A 17,114-nucleotide genomic window follows, 5' to 3' on the forward strand; every position below is an offset into this window, starting at 1 on the left:
GATGGCGCCACTGCACTCCAGCCTGAGCGACAGAGCAAGACTCCGTCTCAAAAACAAAACAAAACAAAACTAATTTGAATGATGTACATTAGAGATACTTAGAAGCTACTGTCTGCAGTTTACTTTGAAATGTATGAAAACAGATGGATTGATGGGATATGTGACAAAGCTGGTAGAGTAAAATTCTATACTCTCCAGGTCAGTGTTTTTCAACCTCAACACTATCAGCATTTTGAACCAGCAAATTTGTTATTGTCAGGGGATGTCCTGTTCATTGTAGGAAGTTGAGGAGCATCCCTGGGCTCTACCTACTCCATGCCAATAGCATCCTTCCAGTTGTGACAACCCAAAATGTCTTCAGACACTGCTAAATAGAGGGGAAATCCGTCCTTCCCCTTTCTCTTGAGATCTGCTCCACTGTAAAATTCTCTCGACTTTGCTTTACACTTGAATTTTTTCATAATAAATGTTGTAGGAAAAAATAAATTATGACATTGAAAAATGCTCATGAAACACCATGCAGAAGATGTAGTTTATGAACACCTACAATACATACTGTCTTTTTGTTTAAAAAAAAAAAAGCGGCGGGGTTGGGGGGGGAGAGCTAGCAGTGATATTTAGTATTGCTAAATGTCAGTGTCTACAAATCGTATCTATGACACTTCTAAAATGAATATTATAAAGTGTATTCCATATAGTTGGATTGGGAAGAAAAACATTTCCAATTACCCTCCTGTCAGCATCTCCTTCAAACTACCCTTTTATTAAGAGGGATAAATATGCATTCACACGGTTCCTCCCAGGTTGGTTAATGGGCAAGAACACCTAAGATAGCCAAGGCCACCATGCATCCAGGCTCAGATCTCCCTAATTGCCCTCCTCCTCCATGATTCAGGGACAAGGAGGATCACCGCTGTGTGGGAAGATACTAGAAATGCAAAATTTGGAACCCCGCCCCTACCTACCGAATCTTGATCTGCATTTCAACAGGATCCCCGAACTATTCCTAGGCACGTTCGAGTTCGAGGAGCATTAACGGACCAATTCTTTGTCCCTGAAAAGTGCCCACTATACTGACAGTGGCGGCCGCTGGGAAATGACAACGGGGTTGGCATGGAGAGTTATTAAGAAGAAAAACTCCAGCCGGGCGCGGTGGCTCAGGCCTGTAATCCCAGCACTTTGGGAGGCCAGGGGTGGCGGATCGCCTGAGGTCAGGAGTTCGAGACCAGCCTGGCCAACATGGTGAAACCCCCGTCTCTACTAAAAAATACAAAAATTATCTGGGCATGGTGGTGGGCGCCTGTAATCCTTGCTACTCGGGAGGCCGAGGCAGGAGAATCGCTTGAACCCGGGAGGTGGAGGCTGCTGTGAGCCGAGATCGCGACACTGCACTCCAGCTTGGGGGACAGAGCGAGACTCCGTCTCAAAAAAAAAAAAAAAGAAGAAAACTCTGCGACTGAGAAGTACCTAGCAGGGACAAAGCATTCCCTATGTCGTTCCAGGTGCGTACACAAACACTGGCGGACCCGGCGCCGGACAGGCCAGCTCTAGCTTCCGGCCGCCGCCCTGCGCGCGCATGCGCCGCGCGCCGTGTTTTTTTCTGGTAGGCCGCTAGCTGAGGCGGTTTGTAAGTTTTGGGTCGCAGTATACTAGAATTTTGAGGCTCCCTTCCGATGAAAACTGAGCTGTCCGTGCAGCCATGGAACCCGGGTTACAGCAGTGAGGGGGCCGCGACTCAAGGTGAGTCTCGCCTCAGCGCCAGTGGCGAGCGCCACGGGGGTTTCCCACGCTGCCCCGCCGGGCGCAACTCTTTGGGAACGTTCCCGGCATGACTGCCCGCCGCCTCCCCTCACTGCAGGCGCCCATCGGTCGGTTTGGACCTCGGCGTTGCTTCCCGGCTTCAGCAGCCCCCCTCCAGCCGGGGACCTCGCCCCGAGGGCAATCAGGGTGCGAGAGCGGCTGCGTGCTGGGCATTCTTCCTGAGAGCTTCGTGGCTTGGGTCGCGGGGTGCCGTGCTCTGTTTTTCAAAAAAAAAAATCTGCAAGGAAAAGATATTCCACTCAGAAATATCAAGTTTCAGTCTACATTCTCTTAAATATATATATATATATATATTAAATAATAGTAAAGGCGAGGTCTCCCTGTGTTAGCCAGCTGGTCTTGAACAATTGGGCTTAAGCAATCCCCCTTTCTCTGCCTCCCAAAGTGCTGGGATTACAGGCCTGAGCCACCGCGCCCGGCTGCAGTCTATTTCCTTACAGCATTCGCTGAAATCTTGAGTCATAAAATTATCTTGAGGGTTTTTTGGAAGGACTGAAATCTCTTAAGCGAAAATAATTTGGCAGATAAATGACCTGTGACATCACTCCCGTAGTTATCCATTCAAGAGTCCCTCCGTCCCGTACTTGTTTGCTATTCCATTTTATCTTCGCTACCTCCAATTCGATAGGACCCTCTCCCGACTTTGCTCACTCCCTGGGAGCCTTTAAACAAATACATAGCTCCAAATAAGTGTGGACTCCCAAAATTATATCTGTAGCTCAGTCTCTTGTAGACTCCAATTTAACAGGTGCTAGACATCTCTATTTAACAGGTGTCTTAGTAGGCACTTCATTACTTCAGCTCTCCATGAAGCTCTCATGGCACGCACCGTCCAAATAAATGGCACATCCATACTTTCAGTAGCTTAAAGCATTGGAGTCATTCTTCCGTGTCTCATGTAATTCATCTGTAAATTCTGTTGCCTCTGTTCTCTCCAGTATCCAGAACCTGAAGTTTACCAATGTGACCACTATAATCCTATCCAAGCCACCATGGTGTGGGGATCTTCGTAAGTCAAACCTCTCTTGTAGCTCTTACGTATCAGTCGGGATAAAATTCGAAATTCTGGCCATGCTTAACTAGTCCCAACATAAACTGCCCCACATTTCTTTACTAAACTCTTTCATTCCCCCTGTCCCCAGCTCACTGTGTGCTGGCCAGCTGCTCTAGCACCCTCCTACCTCAAGGCATTTGAACATGCTGTTCACTTTCCCTTGAACACTCTTGGCCAAGAAAAACACATGGCGTCCTTTTTCAGTTCCTTAAAGTCTCTTCCCTAGTCACCTTAGGAGAAAGGCCTTTCCTGACAACCCCTGTGCAGTCTCACCCCCTGCTGCTTATTGTTTCCCTTGTCCTTGTTTTCTTCACGTTTCTTCACAGCAGTTATTTACTGGATATAAAAATTCTTTTTTGTTTTTTTTGAAACAGTCTCACGTGTTGCCCAGGCTGGAGTGCAGTGGTATGATCTCAGCTCACTGCAACCTCCGCCTCCCCAGTTCAAGTGATTCTCCTGCCTCAGCTTCCCTAGTAGCTGGGACTACAGGCGTGTGCGACCACACCTGGCTAATTTTTGTATTTTTAGTAGAGATGGGGTTTCATCATGTTGGCCAGGCTGGTCTCAAACTCCTGACCTCAGGTAGTCCGCCCATCTCATCCTCCCGAAGTGCTGTGATTACAGGCGTGAGCCACTGCACCTGGGCTGAGCATATAAATTTGTTTTTGATATCATGGTATCCTCCCACTAGTAGAATTGTTTTATTACTTTCATTCATTGTTATCTTAGTGCCAATGCTTGAACGTAAGTGCTTTAGAAACATTTGTTGAAATGATGACCAGGCCGGGCTTGGTGGCTCATGCGTGTAATCCCAGCACTTTGGGAGCCCAAGACAGGTGGATCACAAGGTCAGGAGATCGAGACCATCCTGGCTAACACAGTGAAATCCCGTCTCTACCAAAACTACAAAACATTAGCTGGGCGTGGTAGCGGGCACCTGTAGTCCCAGCTACTTGGGATGGGAGGCTGAGCCAGGAGAATGGCGTGAACCCAGGAGACGGAGCTTGCAGTGAGCCAAGATCGTGCCACTGCACTCCGGCCTGGGTGACAGAGCGAGACTACGTCTCAAAAACAAAAAATAGTAATAAGCGGCCCGACACCGTGGCTCATGCCTGTAATCCCAGCACTTTGGGAGGCCGAGGCGGATGGATCACAAGGGCACGAGTTCGAGACCAGCCTGGCCAATGTGGTAAAACCCCATCTCTACTAAAAAACCCAGAAAGCAGAGGTTGTAGTGAACCAACTCTGCACTCTGGCCTGGCAGAGCTAGACCTTGTCTCAAATTTAAAAAAAGGTTTTTAAGTTAATAATAGTAGCAAGTGCCGGGCGCGGTGGCTCAAGCCTGTAATCCCAGCACTTTGGGAGGCCGAGACGGGTGGATCATGAGGTCAGGAGATCGAGACCATCCTGGCTAATACGGTGAAACCCCGTCTCTACTAAAAAATACAAAACCTAGCCGGGCGAGGTGGTGGGCACCTGTAGTCCCAGCTACTTGGGAGGCTGAGGCAGGAGAATTTTGTAAACCCGGGGGGCGGAGCTTGCAGTGAGCTGAGATCCGGCCACTGCACTCCAGCCTGGGCGACAGAGCGAGACTCCGTCTCAAAAAAAAAAAAAAAAAAAAAAAATAGTAGCAAGCACACATAAAGTTTACTCTGTTGCCAGGCACTTTCCGCAAATTCTCATCTAATCATCACGGCAACTCTCTCATCCCAGTTACGGAGTTGGGGAGACTAAAGCACAGATAAATTAAGCCACTTGCCTAAGGTCGTGCAGTTGGTAAGTGGCAGAGCCTGGAGTTGCACCTTGGCAATCTGGTAATAGAATCCAAACACTGGTAACAGAGCCACTCCAACAAAAAACAAAGTAAATGCACTTCCTCTAATAACCAGCCAAGAAGTTGTTTTCTGTGTTTCTCAACTCCAAAACAGACTAGCAAATACGTCTATGGAATTCCAGTAAGTCCAGGGATTTTAAGTATGTATGAGGATTTTGTTAAAAAAAAAGAAAAAGGGCTGAGTGTGGTGGCTCACGCCTGTAATTCCAGCACTTTGGGAGGCCGAGGCGAGTGGATCACAAGGTCAGGAGATCGCAGCTATCCTGGCTAACATGGTGAAACCCCGTCTCTACAAAAAATACAAAAAAAAAAAAAAAAAAAATTGCTGGGCGTGGTGGCGGGCACCTGTAGTCCCAGCTACTTGGGAGGCTGAGGCAGGAGAATGGCGTGCACCTGGGACGCAGAGCTTGCAGTGAGCAGAGATGGTGCCACTGCACTCCAGCTTAGGCGACAGAGCAAGACTCTGTCTCAAAAAAAAAAGAAAAAACAAAACACCACCACCAAATGTTTGTACGATATCAAGTTACAAAAGTGGGATATAACATTGTACGAAGTCAGTGGTTAGCAAAGAAAACATTGTCATGAGGCCAGGTAAGGTGGCTCACACCTATAAGCCCAGCACTTTCGGAGGCTGAGGGGGCAGGTGAATCACCTGAGGTCGGGCGTTTGAGACCAGCCCGACCACCATGGTGAAATTCCATCTGTATTAAACACAAAAAATTAGCTGGATGTGGTGGCGCATGCCTGTAATCCTACCTACTTGGGAGGCTGAGGCAGGAGAATCACTTGAACCTGGGAGGTGGAGGTTGCAGTGAGCCAAGATCGCACCATTTCATTTCAGCCTGGGCAGCAAGAGCGAAACTCCGTCTCAAAAAAATAAATAAATAAATAATCTGAAAAAAGAAAACATTGCAATAAAAGGAGGGAGGAATATTTACAGTTCCAACAGTTATTAGAAAAGGAAAACTTCAAATTAAACATTAATAGATGTATTAATAAATATATGTTAATATATGTATAAATATTATCATGGCTACCCACCATCTTCTATGATACTTTAAATGCTTATATTTAAACTACTTAAATTTGGGTGATTACATGGCAAAGCAAGGAATCCTGCTCTGTTCTGTGGAGAGGAGGGCTAATGTCATTTGGCCTGGAAAAACCTGTTCTGGAGACAGACAGAATACTGAACACCCCTCTTGGAAATTCACAGTGCTCCATATTGGGATTTAACAAGACTCTGAGAAGTCACAAATAAGAATTGTGCCCATATAATCTATCGCCTAATTAGGATTGCTTTTGCCTAGGATAAATACCTAAACCATTTGGGGCCGGGCATGGTGGCTCATGCCTGTAATCCTAGCACTTTGGGAGGCCAAGGCAGGTAGATCACCTGAGGTCAGGAATTTGAGACCAGTCTGACCAACATGATGAAACCCTTTCTCTACTAAAAATACAAAAAGTTAGCTGGGCGTGGTGGCGAACGCCTGTAATCCCAGCTATTCAGGAGGCTGAGGCAGGAGAATCACTTGAACCCTGGAGGCGGAGGTTTCAGTGAGCCAAGATTGTGCCATTGCACTCCAGCCTGGGCAATAGGAGCAAAACTCCATCTCAAAAAAAAAAAAAGGTTGGGTGTGGCAACTCACACCTGTAATCCTAGCATTTTGGGAGGGCAGCACAGGTGGATCACGAGGTCAGGAGTTTTAACATGGTGAAACCTCATCTCTACTAAAAATACAAAACTTAGCTGGGCGTAGTGGCCTGTGCCTGTACTCCCAGCTACTCAGGAGGCTGAGGCAGGAGAATTACTTGAACCCGGGAGGTGGAGGTTGCAATAAGCCAAGATTGTGCCATTGCACTGCAGATCCGGCCACTGCACTCCAGCCTGGGCGACAGAGCAAGACTCCGTCTCAAAAATAAAATAACATAAAATAAAATTAGTGACAAAAATGAACCTTATCTATAAAGGAAAACAATTCAAATGAGAGTGATTTCTCATCAGTAACCAGAGAGGCTAGATGAAGAGGCACAGCATTTTTCAAGTGTTGAAAGTAAAAAACTATTAGGCCAGAATACTGTGTCCAGTGAAAGTATTCTGCAGAAATGAAGGGGAAATCAAGACATTCTAAGATGAAGGAAATCTAGGAGATTTGTCACCAGCAGACCTATCCTAAAAGAATGGTTAAAATAGGTTCTCTAAACAGAAAAGAAATAATAATAGAGTTATTATTAAAGAAATATAATTTAGACCTATTTTATTTTAGTTTAGTTTACTTTTATTTATTTATTTTTTTGAGACAGAGTCTTGCTCTGTTGCCCAGGCTGGAGTGCAGTGGCACCATCTCAGCTCACTGCAACCTCCACCTCCCGGGTTCATGCCATTCTCCTGACTCAGCCTCCCGAGTAGCTGGGACTACAGGTGCCTGCCATCATGCCCGGCTAATTTTTTGTATTTTTAGTAGAGACAGGGTTTCACCTTGTTAGCCAGGATGGTCTCAATTTCCTGACCTTGTGATCCACCTGCCTTGGCCTCCCCAAGTGCTGGGATTATAGGCGTGAGCCACTGCACCCGGCCATTTAGACCTATTTTAGACCTGTTGAGACTGAGATGCTCTCTGCTGTGTGGTTTAATGTGTGCCCCAAAGTTCATGTGTTAGAAACTTTCTCCCAATGCAATATAGTGTTGAGAGGTGGGAACTTTCAGAGGTGATGAAGGGATGTGCAGGGATATAACAAACAATGTAACCTTCCTGTCATCAGCGTTCCAGAAGGAGAAGAGAAACAAGGCAGGGTTGAAAAAGTTCTCAAAGAACAGAGCCCTCACGAATGGATTAATGGTGTTGCTGCAGGAGTGGGTTAGTTATTGTGGGAGTGGGTTCCTGATAAAAGCATGTGTTTGGCCCCTTCATCTCTCTTGCTCTTGCTGTCATTCTCTCTTGCCCTCTGCCTTCCGCCATGGGATGACTCAGCAGGAATGCCCTTGCCAAACACAGGCACCATGCTCTTGGATTTCCCAGCTTCCAGAACAAGAAGCCAAATAAATTTCTCTTCATTGTAAACTATCCATCTCAGGTATTCTGTTATAGTAACAGAAAATGGACTAATATACCATCCAATAGAAATATATAGATATAGTTAAATTTACAAATATTGGGGCTCAAGAATTTGGAACATCATAAGAATTTGAGAATTGTGGACATTTAATATTCAATAATACTTGGTACCATGAGACAGTAGAGAAGATAGAGGTCCCCAACTAAACCTTAAGGGATGCTAACATTTTAAAGATCTTGCTTGGCGATAGTATAGTATGGTATATAAATTATACCTCATTAAAGCTGTTAAAAAAATGTTATAAACATATCGTCTTTTTGTGCGTTAATCTTTAATTGCAATGCAATTACCATTTTTTCTTGTTTTCAAAGCTTAACAAAATTATTCTAATGTTTATATGTGAGAAGAGCCAGGAAATACCAAAAAAGAATTCTAGAAAAGAAGAGTGATGGCTATGAAGAGACAGAGTAGGAGCAATTTACTAACCCATCATAGTGATTTGAAGAGTTGAGTATTAGCTGGGTATGGTGGTAGCATGACTGTAGTCCCAGATACGTGGGAGGCTGAGGCAGGAGGATTGCTTGAGCCTAGGAGTTCAAGGCTGCAACAAGCTGTAATCGCACCACTGCACTCCAGTCTGGGTGACAGAGTGAGATTCTGTCTCAAAAACAAAAAAGAGGATTAGGATATGATGTTATAGACAGATCAATATAACAAAATGGAGAATCCAGAAAAAGACTCAAATACATATAGGCACTTAACATATGTTGAAAGAAGCATTTCAAATGTATTATAAGATGTAGTGGTACAAATGGCTAGTTAACTGGAAAAACAAAAATAAGCTGGAAACTTCTGTTACCTTTTAAACTGAAGTATATTGCAGATGGATCAAATATTTAAATGCAGAAATTGAAAATGTATTCCAAATTGAAAATAGAAGTTTTTTTTTTTTTTTTTTTTTTTTGAGACGGAGTGTCACTCTTTTTGCCCAGGCTGGAGTGCAATGGCGCGATCTCAACTCACTGCAACCTCTGACTCCCAGGTTCCAGCGATTCTCCTGTCTCAGCCTCCCAAGTAGCTGGGATTACCAGTGCCTACCACCTCATCCAGCTAATTTTTTTAAAAAATAGAAGAATTTTAAAATAATCTTGCAGTAGAGAAATCCTTTCTAATCAAGATATATTAGGCTGGGCACAGTGGCTCACGCCTGTAATCCCAGCACTTTGGGAGACTGAGGCAGGCAGATCACCTGAGGTCAGGAGTTCGAGACCAGCCTGGTTAACATGGTGAAACCCTGTCTCTACTAAAAATACAAAAAAAATTGGCCAGGCATGGTGGCATGTGTCTGAAATCTCACCCCTTGGGAGGCTGAGGTAGGAGAATTGCTTGGACGCTGGAGGCAGAGATTGCAGTGAGCCGAGATTGCGACACTACACTCCAGCCTAGGCAACAAGAGTGAAAACTACATCTCAAAATAAATAAATAAACAAATAATAAAAAAATACAAAAATTAGCTGGGGGTAGTGCCGGGTGCCTGTAATCTCAGCTACTTGGGAGGCTGAGGCAGGAGAATTGTTTGAGTCAGGGAGGTGGAGGTTGCAGTGAGCTGAGATCATGCCAGTGCACTCCATCCTGGGCACAAAGTAGGACTCCATCTCAAAAAAGAAAAACAAACAAAAACATAAAGCTTGAAACTTGTAAAAGAAGAGATTGATAAAAGGAACTATGGTTTAGGTTGTTTGTTCGTTTGAGACAGAGTCTTGCTCTGTCACCCAGGCTGGAGTGCAGTAGCATGATCTTGGCTCACTACAACCTCCACCTCCTGGGCTCAAGCCATCCTCCCACCTGAACCTCTCAAGTAGCTGAGACTTCAGGCACACACCAACACACCTGGGTAATTTTGTTGTATTTTTAGTAGAGACAGGGTTTCATTATGTTGCCCAGGCTGGTCTCAAACTCCTGGACTCAAGCTATCCACCCTCTTCAGCCTCCCAAAGTGCTGGGATTACAGGTGTGAGCCACCGTGCTAGGCCAAAAGGAACTATGTATTAAGAATTTTCCTTTAAAGAAAGAAGCAGGGGACTGAGTACAATTGTAAACTTCTGTTCTGTGTGGCAACTTTGTGGAAAGCAACTTGGCAGTATCTGTCAAAACTAAAAATGTACCTGTTGATCCAACAATCCACCTCTATAAGTTTATTCTTGAATACACAGTATTCAGTTTACCATACTATATATATAAAAAGAACTTGCATTATAGGATTGTTCATATTAGTAAAAATGTGGAAGCAACCCAAGTGTCCATCAATAGGTAAAGAATTAAATAAGTTATGGCATATCTACATGATTCAGTATAACAGCCAACATTTACAAAGAATGAGGTAGGCCACTATGTGTTGACAGTGAATGGATCTACAAAATATATTTGGTGGGGAGGGAGATAGGAAGTAGGAGGAAAAAGTATATATTACCCCCTTGGGGTACTTTTTAAATATATATACTGTATATATCTCAACATTGTACATATTTTTACATTATACCAGCATTTTTCACATGTATATGTATATATATGTATAATGCTTAAAATGTTTTAATGTTAACAGGGGTTACTTAAGCAACAGGACAATTAGCATTTATTTTCTCTTTATGTTCCTTTGCTTCTTAAAAACTAATAAATGGGCTGGGTGCAGTGGCTCACGCCTGTAATCCCAGCACTTTGGGAGGCCAAGGCTGGTGGATCACGAGGTCAGGAGATCAAGACCATCCTGGCTAACATGATGAAACCCCATCTCTAGTAAAAACACAAAAATTAGCCGGGTGTGGTGGCGGGTGCCTGTAGTCCCAGCTACTTGGGAGGCTGAGGCAGGAGAATGGCATGAACCGGTGAGGTGGCGCTTGCAGTGAGCCGAGATCATGCCACTAAACTCCAGCCTGGGTGACAGAGCGAGATTCTGTCTCAAAAAAAAAAAAAAAAAAAAAAAAGAAAAACTAATAAATGCCATGCACAGTGGCTCATACCTATAATGCTAGCACTTGGGGAGGCCAAGACAGGAGGATTGCTTGAGCCCAGGAGGTTGAGACCAGGCTGAGCAACATAGCAAGACCTTGTTTCTACAAATAAAAAATGAAGTCAGGCGTGGCAGTGCATACCTGTGGTCCTAGCTACTCAGAAGTCTGAGGTGGGAGGATTGCTTGGGCCTGGGAGGTTGAAGTTGCAGTGAGCTGGGATCATGCCACTGCACTCCAGCTGGGGTGACAGAGCTAGACCCTGTCTCAAAAAAAACTAACAAACAATATTTACTTAAAAAGAAGAAACTGACCATTCACATAATCAAACTCTCTGACTTATTCTGTTCATTCTAGATTTCAACCAGTCATATCCTCTCTTCTGGCTACATTATTGATACAGCTTTTTGACTACATAATTGGTTTACTTTGATGAAATTGCCCACTTATGGTAGCTCAAAATGTCCGCTTAACTATCTAGACACAGAAGAATGTGGTGTCTACTTACTATTAAAAGTTTTTTGTGTTTGTTTTTTTATAGATGGTCTCAGTATGTTGCCCAGGCTGGTCTTAGCATAGGACTTAGCATATTATATCTGAAAGTAGAGTAATGGGGAAGAGACTAATTAAATTGTACAATTTACGAAGAAATCAAATACAATTTTAGTAAGTGCCCTTGTTGATGTATTCATTTCTTCTAAGATTGCATATGTAAATTGTCTCTCTTGTTTTTACCTCTTTAGAAACTTACACATGTCCAAAAATGATTGAGATAGAGCAGGCGGAGGCCCAGCTTGCTGAGTTAGACCTGCTAGCCAGTATGTTCCCTGGTGAGAATGAGCTCATGGTGAATGACCAACTGGCTGTAGCAGAGCTGAAAGATTGTATTGAAAAGAAGACAATGGAGGGGCGATCTTCAAAAGTGTACTTTACTATCAATATGAACCTGGATGTATCTGAGGAAGCAATGGTAATTCAGTTTTGCTTTTGGAAGGATTGAAACATGTTGAGACTTAAAACATTGGTTAGTGCACTTTTTCTTCTTCTCTTTAATCAGGCGATGTTTTCTCTGGCCTGTATTTTTCCCTTTAAATACCCGGCAGTTCTGCCTGAAATTACTGTCAGGTACGTTACAGAAGTTCTGGCCAACTTTAGAGGTCAAATTAATCTGAGAATAAAAGCAACTCTCGAATTTGTTTTCTGTTCCAAGACAATTATTTTCTTATATCTTTTCTGTTAGATCAGTAATATTGAGTAGATCCCAGCAGACTCAGCTGAACACAGATCTGACTGCATTCCTGCAAAAACATTGTCATGGAGATGTTTGTATACTGAATGCCACGGAGTGGGTTAGAGAACACGCGTCTAGCTATGTCAGCAGAGATACTTCATCTTCACCCCCCACAGGAAGCACAGTCCAGTCAGTTGACCTCATCTTCACGAGACTCTGGATCTACAGCCATCATATCTACAACAAATGCAAAAGAAAGAATATTCTAGAGTGGGCAAAGGAGCTTTCCCTGTCTGGGTTTAGCATGCCTGGAAAACCTGGTGTTGTTTGTGTGGAAGGCCCACAAAGTGCCTGTGAAGAATTCTGGTCAAGGTTTGCTTTCACATATGTATGTGAAGTCATGTCTAAAATTTTAATACTAAACAAGATACAGGCATGTGCTGCCTAGTGATGTTTTGCTTAACAATGGACCACACATAAAACAGTGGTGCCATAAGATTATAATGGAGCACATGTAGAAACCTGATACATGGCACTTGATCTTCCCACTATTGAATATCAGAGTGATATTCAGTAATCGTGCTGGGACATTTGCTTTTCTATATGAAAAAATATAAATACTAAAAAAGTTCCATCTAGGTTTGTGTAAGTACACTCTACCGTGGTGGTACAATGACAAAATAGCCTGAAGATACATTTCTCAGAATGTATCCCCATTGTTAAGCAACACATGACTATTAGAGATGTGGAGATAAGTATGTCCCAGGGGTTGTATCTTTATGGGGATTCAATCTCAAGTTGATGGATATGGCAGAAATCGCATGTAGTCAGCATTTTCCCCCTCACCTGACAAGTGCATATAGGAGACATTCTGTAAATATACACTGAATGAATTGAGCTCCTGCCCAAGACACTATGACCCTCTCCACTTCCATGGATCTGATCCTTCCCTTATCTTAGTGATGCTGCAAACTGTATGCCCTATGAAGTAAGGGGCTTTCTAGAAGCACTAGAATTGCCACCAGTCTTCTCATTTCTCTACTGATATCCTAAATGAATTTCTGAGAAGATCCATTAATAGTTTGGGATTCAGTAATTCCTATATTTCTAAACTACTGATACAAGGCCGTAGTAAGGGCAACAAATGAGTTTGGGGATGGGATTATGACCAGAATCATATTTGATTAAAATAAATCCCTCTGAGATAAAAGTAGATTTCTTGGGTGGGGTGTGATGACTCACACCTGTAATCCCAGCACTGCGGGTGGCTGAGGCAGCATATCAATTGCAGCCAGGAGTTTGAAACCAACATGAGCAACATAGCAAGACCTGTCTCTACTAAATAAACAAAAGTTATAAAAATTTTAAAAAGTAGACTACTTCTAGGAAAAGTCTGTTTTATAACTTCTGTTTTATGTGCTCTATACATTTTGAAAATGTTTACTTTGGAAATTTCTTTTCAGACTCAGAAAATTAAACTGGAAGAGAATTTTAATCCGCCATCGAGAAGACATTCCTTTTGATGGTACAAATGATGAAATGGAAAGACAAAGGAAATTTTCCATTTTTGAAGAAAAAGTGTTCAGTGTTAATGGAGCCAGGGGAAACCACATGGACTTTGGTCAGCTCTATCAGTTCTTAAATGCCAAAGGATGTGGGGATGTTTTCCAGATGTTTTTTGGTGTAGAAGGACAATGACAGTAAGAGTAGTTGAAAGTATCTTGTCACTGTTGGCCTTCTGATTTTTTTCCCCCACTTTTTCTCGAAAGATTAAGTAATTTTATTTTAGTTCCATTCTAGAATGTTGGGGAGTGGGGGACAAGAAAAAATAGTATAGCTGAAATGCATCTGTTAAAAATGTCATGATTGAAAGCAGAACTGAGTTTCAAATTATAACCTTAAAATTGTTGTTAAATACTTCTTCACATATCAGTTGCCCATTTTGAAAAAGAAATTATCCACAAAGGTAATGTTGGTGCTCCAATTTGCCAGCCATTCCCAACCCCCTTCTCCCTTACCTGCCTTCACTAAAGAACCCAGAAAAGCTAATTGCTCCCCTTTCAGCCTCTGTTGCAACTAACAACTCTCAGTGGCCTCAGGACACAGCTTTGGCCTTGGGAATTCTGGGAAAACTTTGCTTCCTGATTAAAGAAACATATGCAGCTAGGCCACCTCCTCCCCCTCTTACTGCCATAAACGCCAAAGTGATGGCTGGAGCTGGAGGAGTTATTTGAACTACGACAGAAGGAAGGACCAAGAGAACCACGAAGATGCCAGTTGCCACATTGTTGAGCTGCTGACCCAACACCAGCCGCTGCCTATCTCTAGACGTCTTTTTTTTTTTTTTTTTTTTTTTTTTTTGAGACGGAGTCTCGCTCTGTCGCCCGGGCTGGAGTGCAATGGCCGGATCTCAGCTCACTGCAAGCTCCGCCTCCCGGGTTCACGCCATTCTCCTGCCTCAGCCTCCTGAGTAGCTGGGACTACAGGCGCCCGCCACCTCGCCCGGCTAGTTTTTTGTACTTTTTAGTAGAGAGGGGGTTTCACCGTGTTAGCCAGGATGGTCTCGATCTCCTGACCTTGTGATCCGCCCGCCTCAGCCTCCCAAAGTGCTGAGATTACAGGCTTGAGCCACCGCGCCCGGCCATTTATCCATTCTCAAAAGAACTTTCTCATCACAAGATTGGAAAATCTGTACTTCCCTGGCTTAGTATGACTTAATCATAAACGTCTAAATTTGACTGATGTCCCAGGAAAGAAAACTTGTAAAACTACTCTGTTGCATTCTGTGTTTGTGACATTTGAGATCTGCATATTATGCATAACAATCTGGTTTTTAATATAATGTACAGAGACGGAACAAGTTTTAGCGGTTTAGCTGCCCCTTTAGCTGCTTAAAGTAATATATGCATCATCTGCCCCCTTTGGTGGTAGGAATGTCAGATTCCATTCTCTGTAGGGTATTTCGTACAAATCTGTTAGTCACTGGAGGAATCAGAAACTACACACACAACTGGTCCATCTGGCTGTCTGGTGGCAGCAGAGGACCTGGGATTTCCAGGGCAACTGACAGGGCAATAGAATGGGCAGCAGGGAGGAAATCTGGGGAGGTACATAAGATTTAGGTCCAATAGAAGCACTGTGCTTTAAATACCATTCTGACCCTCATTTATGTTTAATAACCTTTATATTTAAGATCTATCCACATTGCCTTCTTCCATTTTATTTCTTCAGATTTCTACATTGTATTACATAATATATGCTATCTTTCACTTACTGATTCATTTTGTGATAAGCATAGTTTGCCTCCAAGTTTTTACTAACTTAATGCATTGTCTCTCACCCCAACTCCATTCCTCAACCAAGTCTGACTGGTCAAGAAATATCCAACACCTGGTATCAACCTGCGTGCTAGCAAATTAATAAATAATAAATGCTTTTGGAACCAATTTATGGAGGTCCTCAAAAACTGGGTGGTGTGTTTAATGGTAGGTCAAAATTTGGCAAAAATAAATGTACGGAAAGCCATTTCCAGAATAAAAAAATGTCAGAATACAATATGCCAAACAAATCTTCTAAATTACTAATCTGATGAATTGTTGATGCTTGTTTAAAAAGTTTAAGCCCTACTCATGCCTCAGCCTTGTCTGAGGCAAGCCCAGGAGCAGGGGCAGAGCATGAGTATACAAAACAAGACGAACTGCAAACTCCACTTCAGAAAAACTTCACCTATTTATGTATCAAAAGGCTGGAGTAAATGCAAAACTAAAGCTCTGAAAAACTCTATTTGACAAACTAGCTTTCAACTGCTAGTAAAAAGCCTAGAAATTGGCTGGGCGTGGTGGCTTATGCCTGTAATCGCAGCACATTGGGAGGCCGAGGCAGGCGATCACCTGAGGTCAGGAGTTCGAGACCAGCCTGGCCAACATGGTGAAACCCCGTCTCTACTAAAAACACAAAAATTAGCCAGGCATGGTGGCAGGCCCCTGTAATCTCAGCTACTTGGGAGGCTGAGGCAGGAGAATCGCTTGAACTTGGGAGGCGGAGGTTGTAGTGAGCCGAGATCGCACCATTGTACTCCAGCCTGGGCGACAGAGCAAGACTGTGTCTATTAAAAAAAAAAAAAAAAAAAAAAAGCCTAGAAATTAAACAAAACTGGTTTTATTTCACAGAGCGAGACTCCGTCTCAAAAAAAAAAAAAAAAAAAAGAATGGATAAATGTAGTGAAATGTTAGAAATGTTAAGAGTATAAGCAATATAGCTTTCTTAGCTTTCTTTCTTTCTTTTTTTTTTTTTTTTTTTTTTTTCTGGAGACAGACTCTGTCTGGATCTGTCACCTAGGCTGGAGTGCAGTAGCACAATCCTGGCTTACTGCAACCTCCGCCGCCTGGGGTTCAAGTGATTCTCCCACCTCATTCTCCCGAGTAGCCGAGATTACAGGTGCGTGCTACCACGCTCGCTATTTTTTGAATTTTTAGTGGAGACGAGGATTGACTATGTAGGCCATGCTGGTCTTGAACTCTTGACCTCAGATGATCCACCTGCCTCAGCCTCTCAAAGTGCTGGAATTACAGGCTTGAGCCACCGCGCCCTGCCCAGTTTCTACCAATGATTATATACTTGATCTATAAACATCCTTAAATGTAAAATGTTCCATATGATTGCACATAAAAAAATTTGTTCAGCAATGACGATTTGTCAACATATTAATGTAATAAATATTTTGAACTGGAATCACCTATAAAAAATGATAAATCCTGAAAAGAAACCGTTTCAAGTCAAATTATGTTTAAAAGTTACATTTTCTAAAGAAAACAAGTATTGGCAGGGAATATTGGCCACATGCCTTGTTTTATTTTGTTTTTGTTGTTTGTTTGTTTGAAGACGAAGTCTTGCTCTGTAGCCCAGACTGGAGTGAGTGGGGTGGCGTGATCTCGGCTCACCGCAACCTCTGCCTCCCAGGTTCAAGCAATTCTGCCTCAGCCTCCCGAGTAGCTGGGATTACAGGCGCGCATCACTGGACCCGACTAATTTTTTGTATTTTTGGTAGCGCTGGGGGTTTCACCATGTTAGCCAGGCCGGTCTTGAACTCTGGACCTCAGGTAATCCGCCCGC

At 43.2% G+C, this 17,114-nt stretch overlaps 1 protein-coding gene across 3 annotated transcripts; it reads left to right on the forward strand.

Annotated features, from left to right (window-relative positions):
• The first annotated feature begins 1,576 nt into the window (after positions 1–1,576).
• On the forward strand, positions 1,577–15,448 carry RWDD2B (RWD domain containing 2B). Of its 3 annotated transcripts, XM_030915542.1 has the most exons (6): positions 1,604–1,740; positions 2,760–2,830; positions 11,515–11,741; positions 11,829–11,896; positions 12,012–12,374; positions 13,466–13,961. In XM_030915542.1, exons 3-6 carry the CDS (start codon positions 11,535–11,537, stop codon positions 13,698–13,700), a joined length of 873 nt encoding a protein of 290 aa, XP_030771402.1. In that variant the 5' UTR covers positions 1,604–1,740; positions 2,760–2,830; positions 11,515–11,534; the 3' UTR covers positions 13,701–13,961. The 3 variants fall into 3 exon arrangements, with proteins under 3 accessions (XP_010363236.2, XP_010363237.2, XP_030771402.1); XM_010364934.2 differs by lacking the exon at positions 2,760–2,830 and having other exon boundaries at positions 1,577–1,740; positions 13,466–15,448; XM_010364935.2 differs by lacking the exon at positions 2,760–2,830 and having other exon boundaries at positions 1,577–1,740; positions 12,012–12,390.
• Positions 15,449–17,114: the final 1,666 nt, after the last annotated feature.

This window comes from Rhinopithecus roxellana, chromosome 13 (assembly GCF_007565055.1).
Source record: "Rhinopithecus roxellana isolate Shanxi Qingling chromosome 13, ASM756505v1, whole genome shotgun sequence".
NCBI classification, from domain to species: domain Eukaryota; kingdom Metazoa; phylum Chordata; class Mammalia; order Primates; family Cercopithecidae; genus Rhinopithecus; species Rhinopithecus roxellana.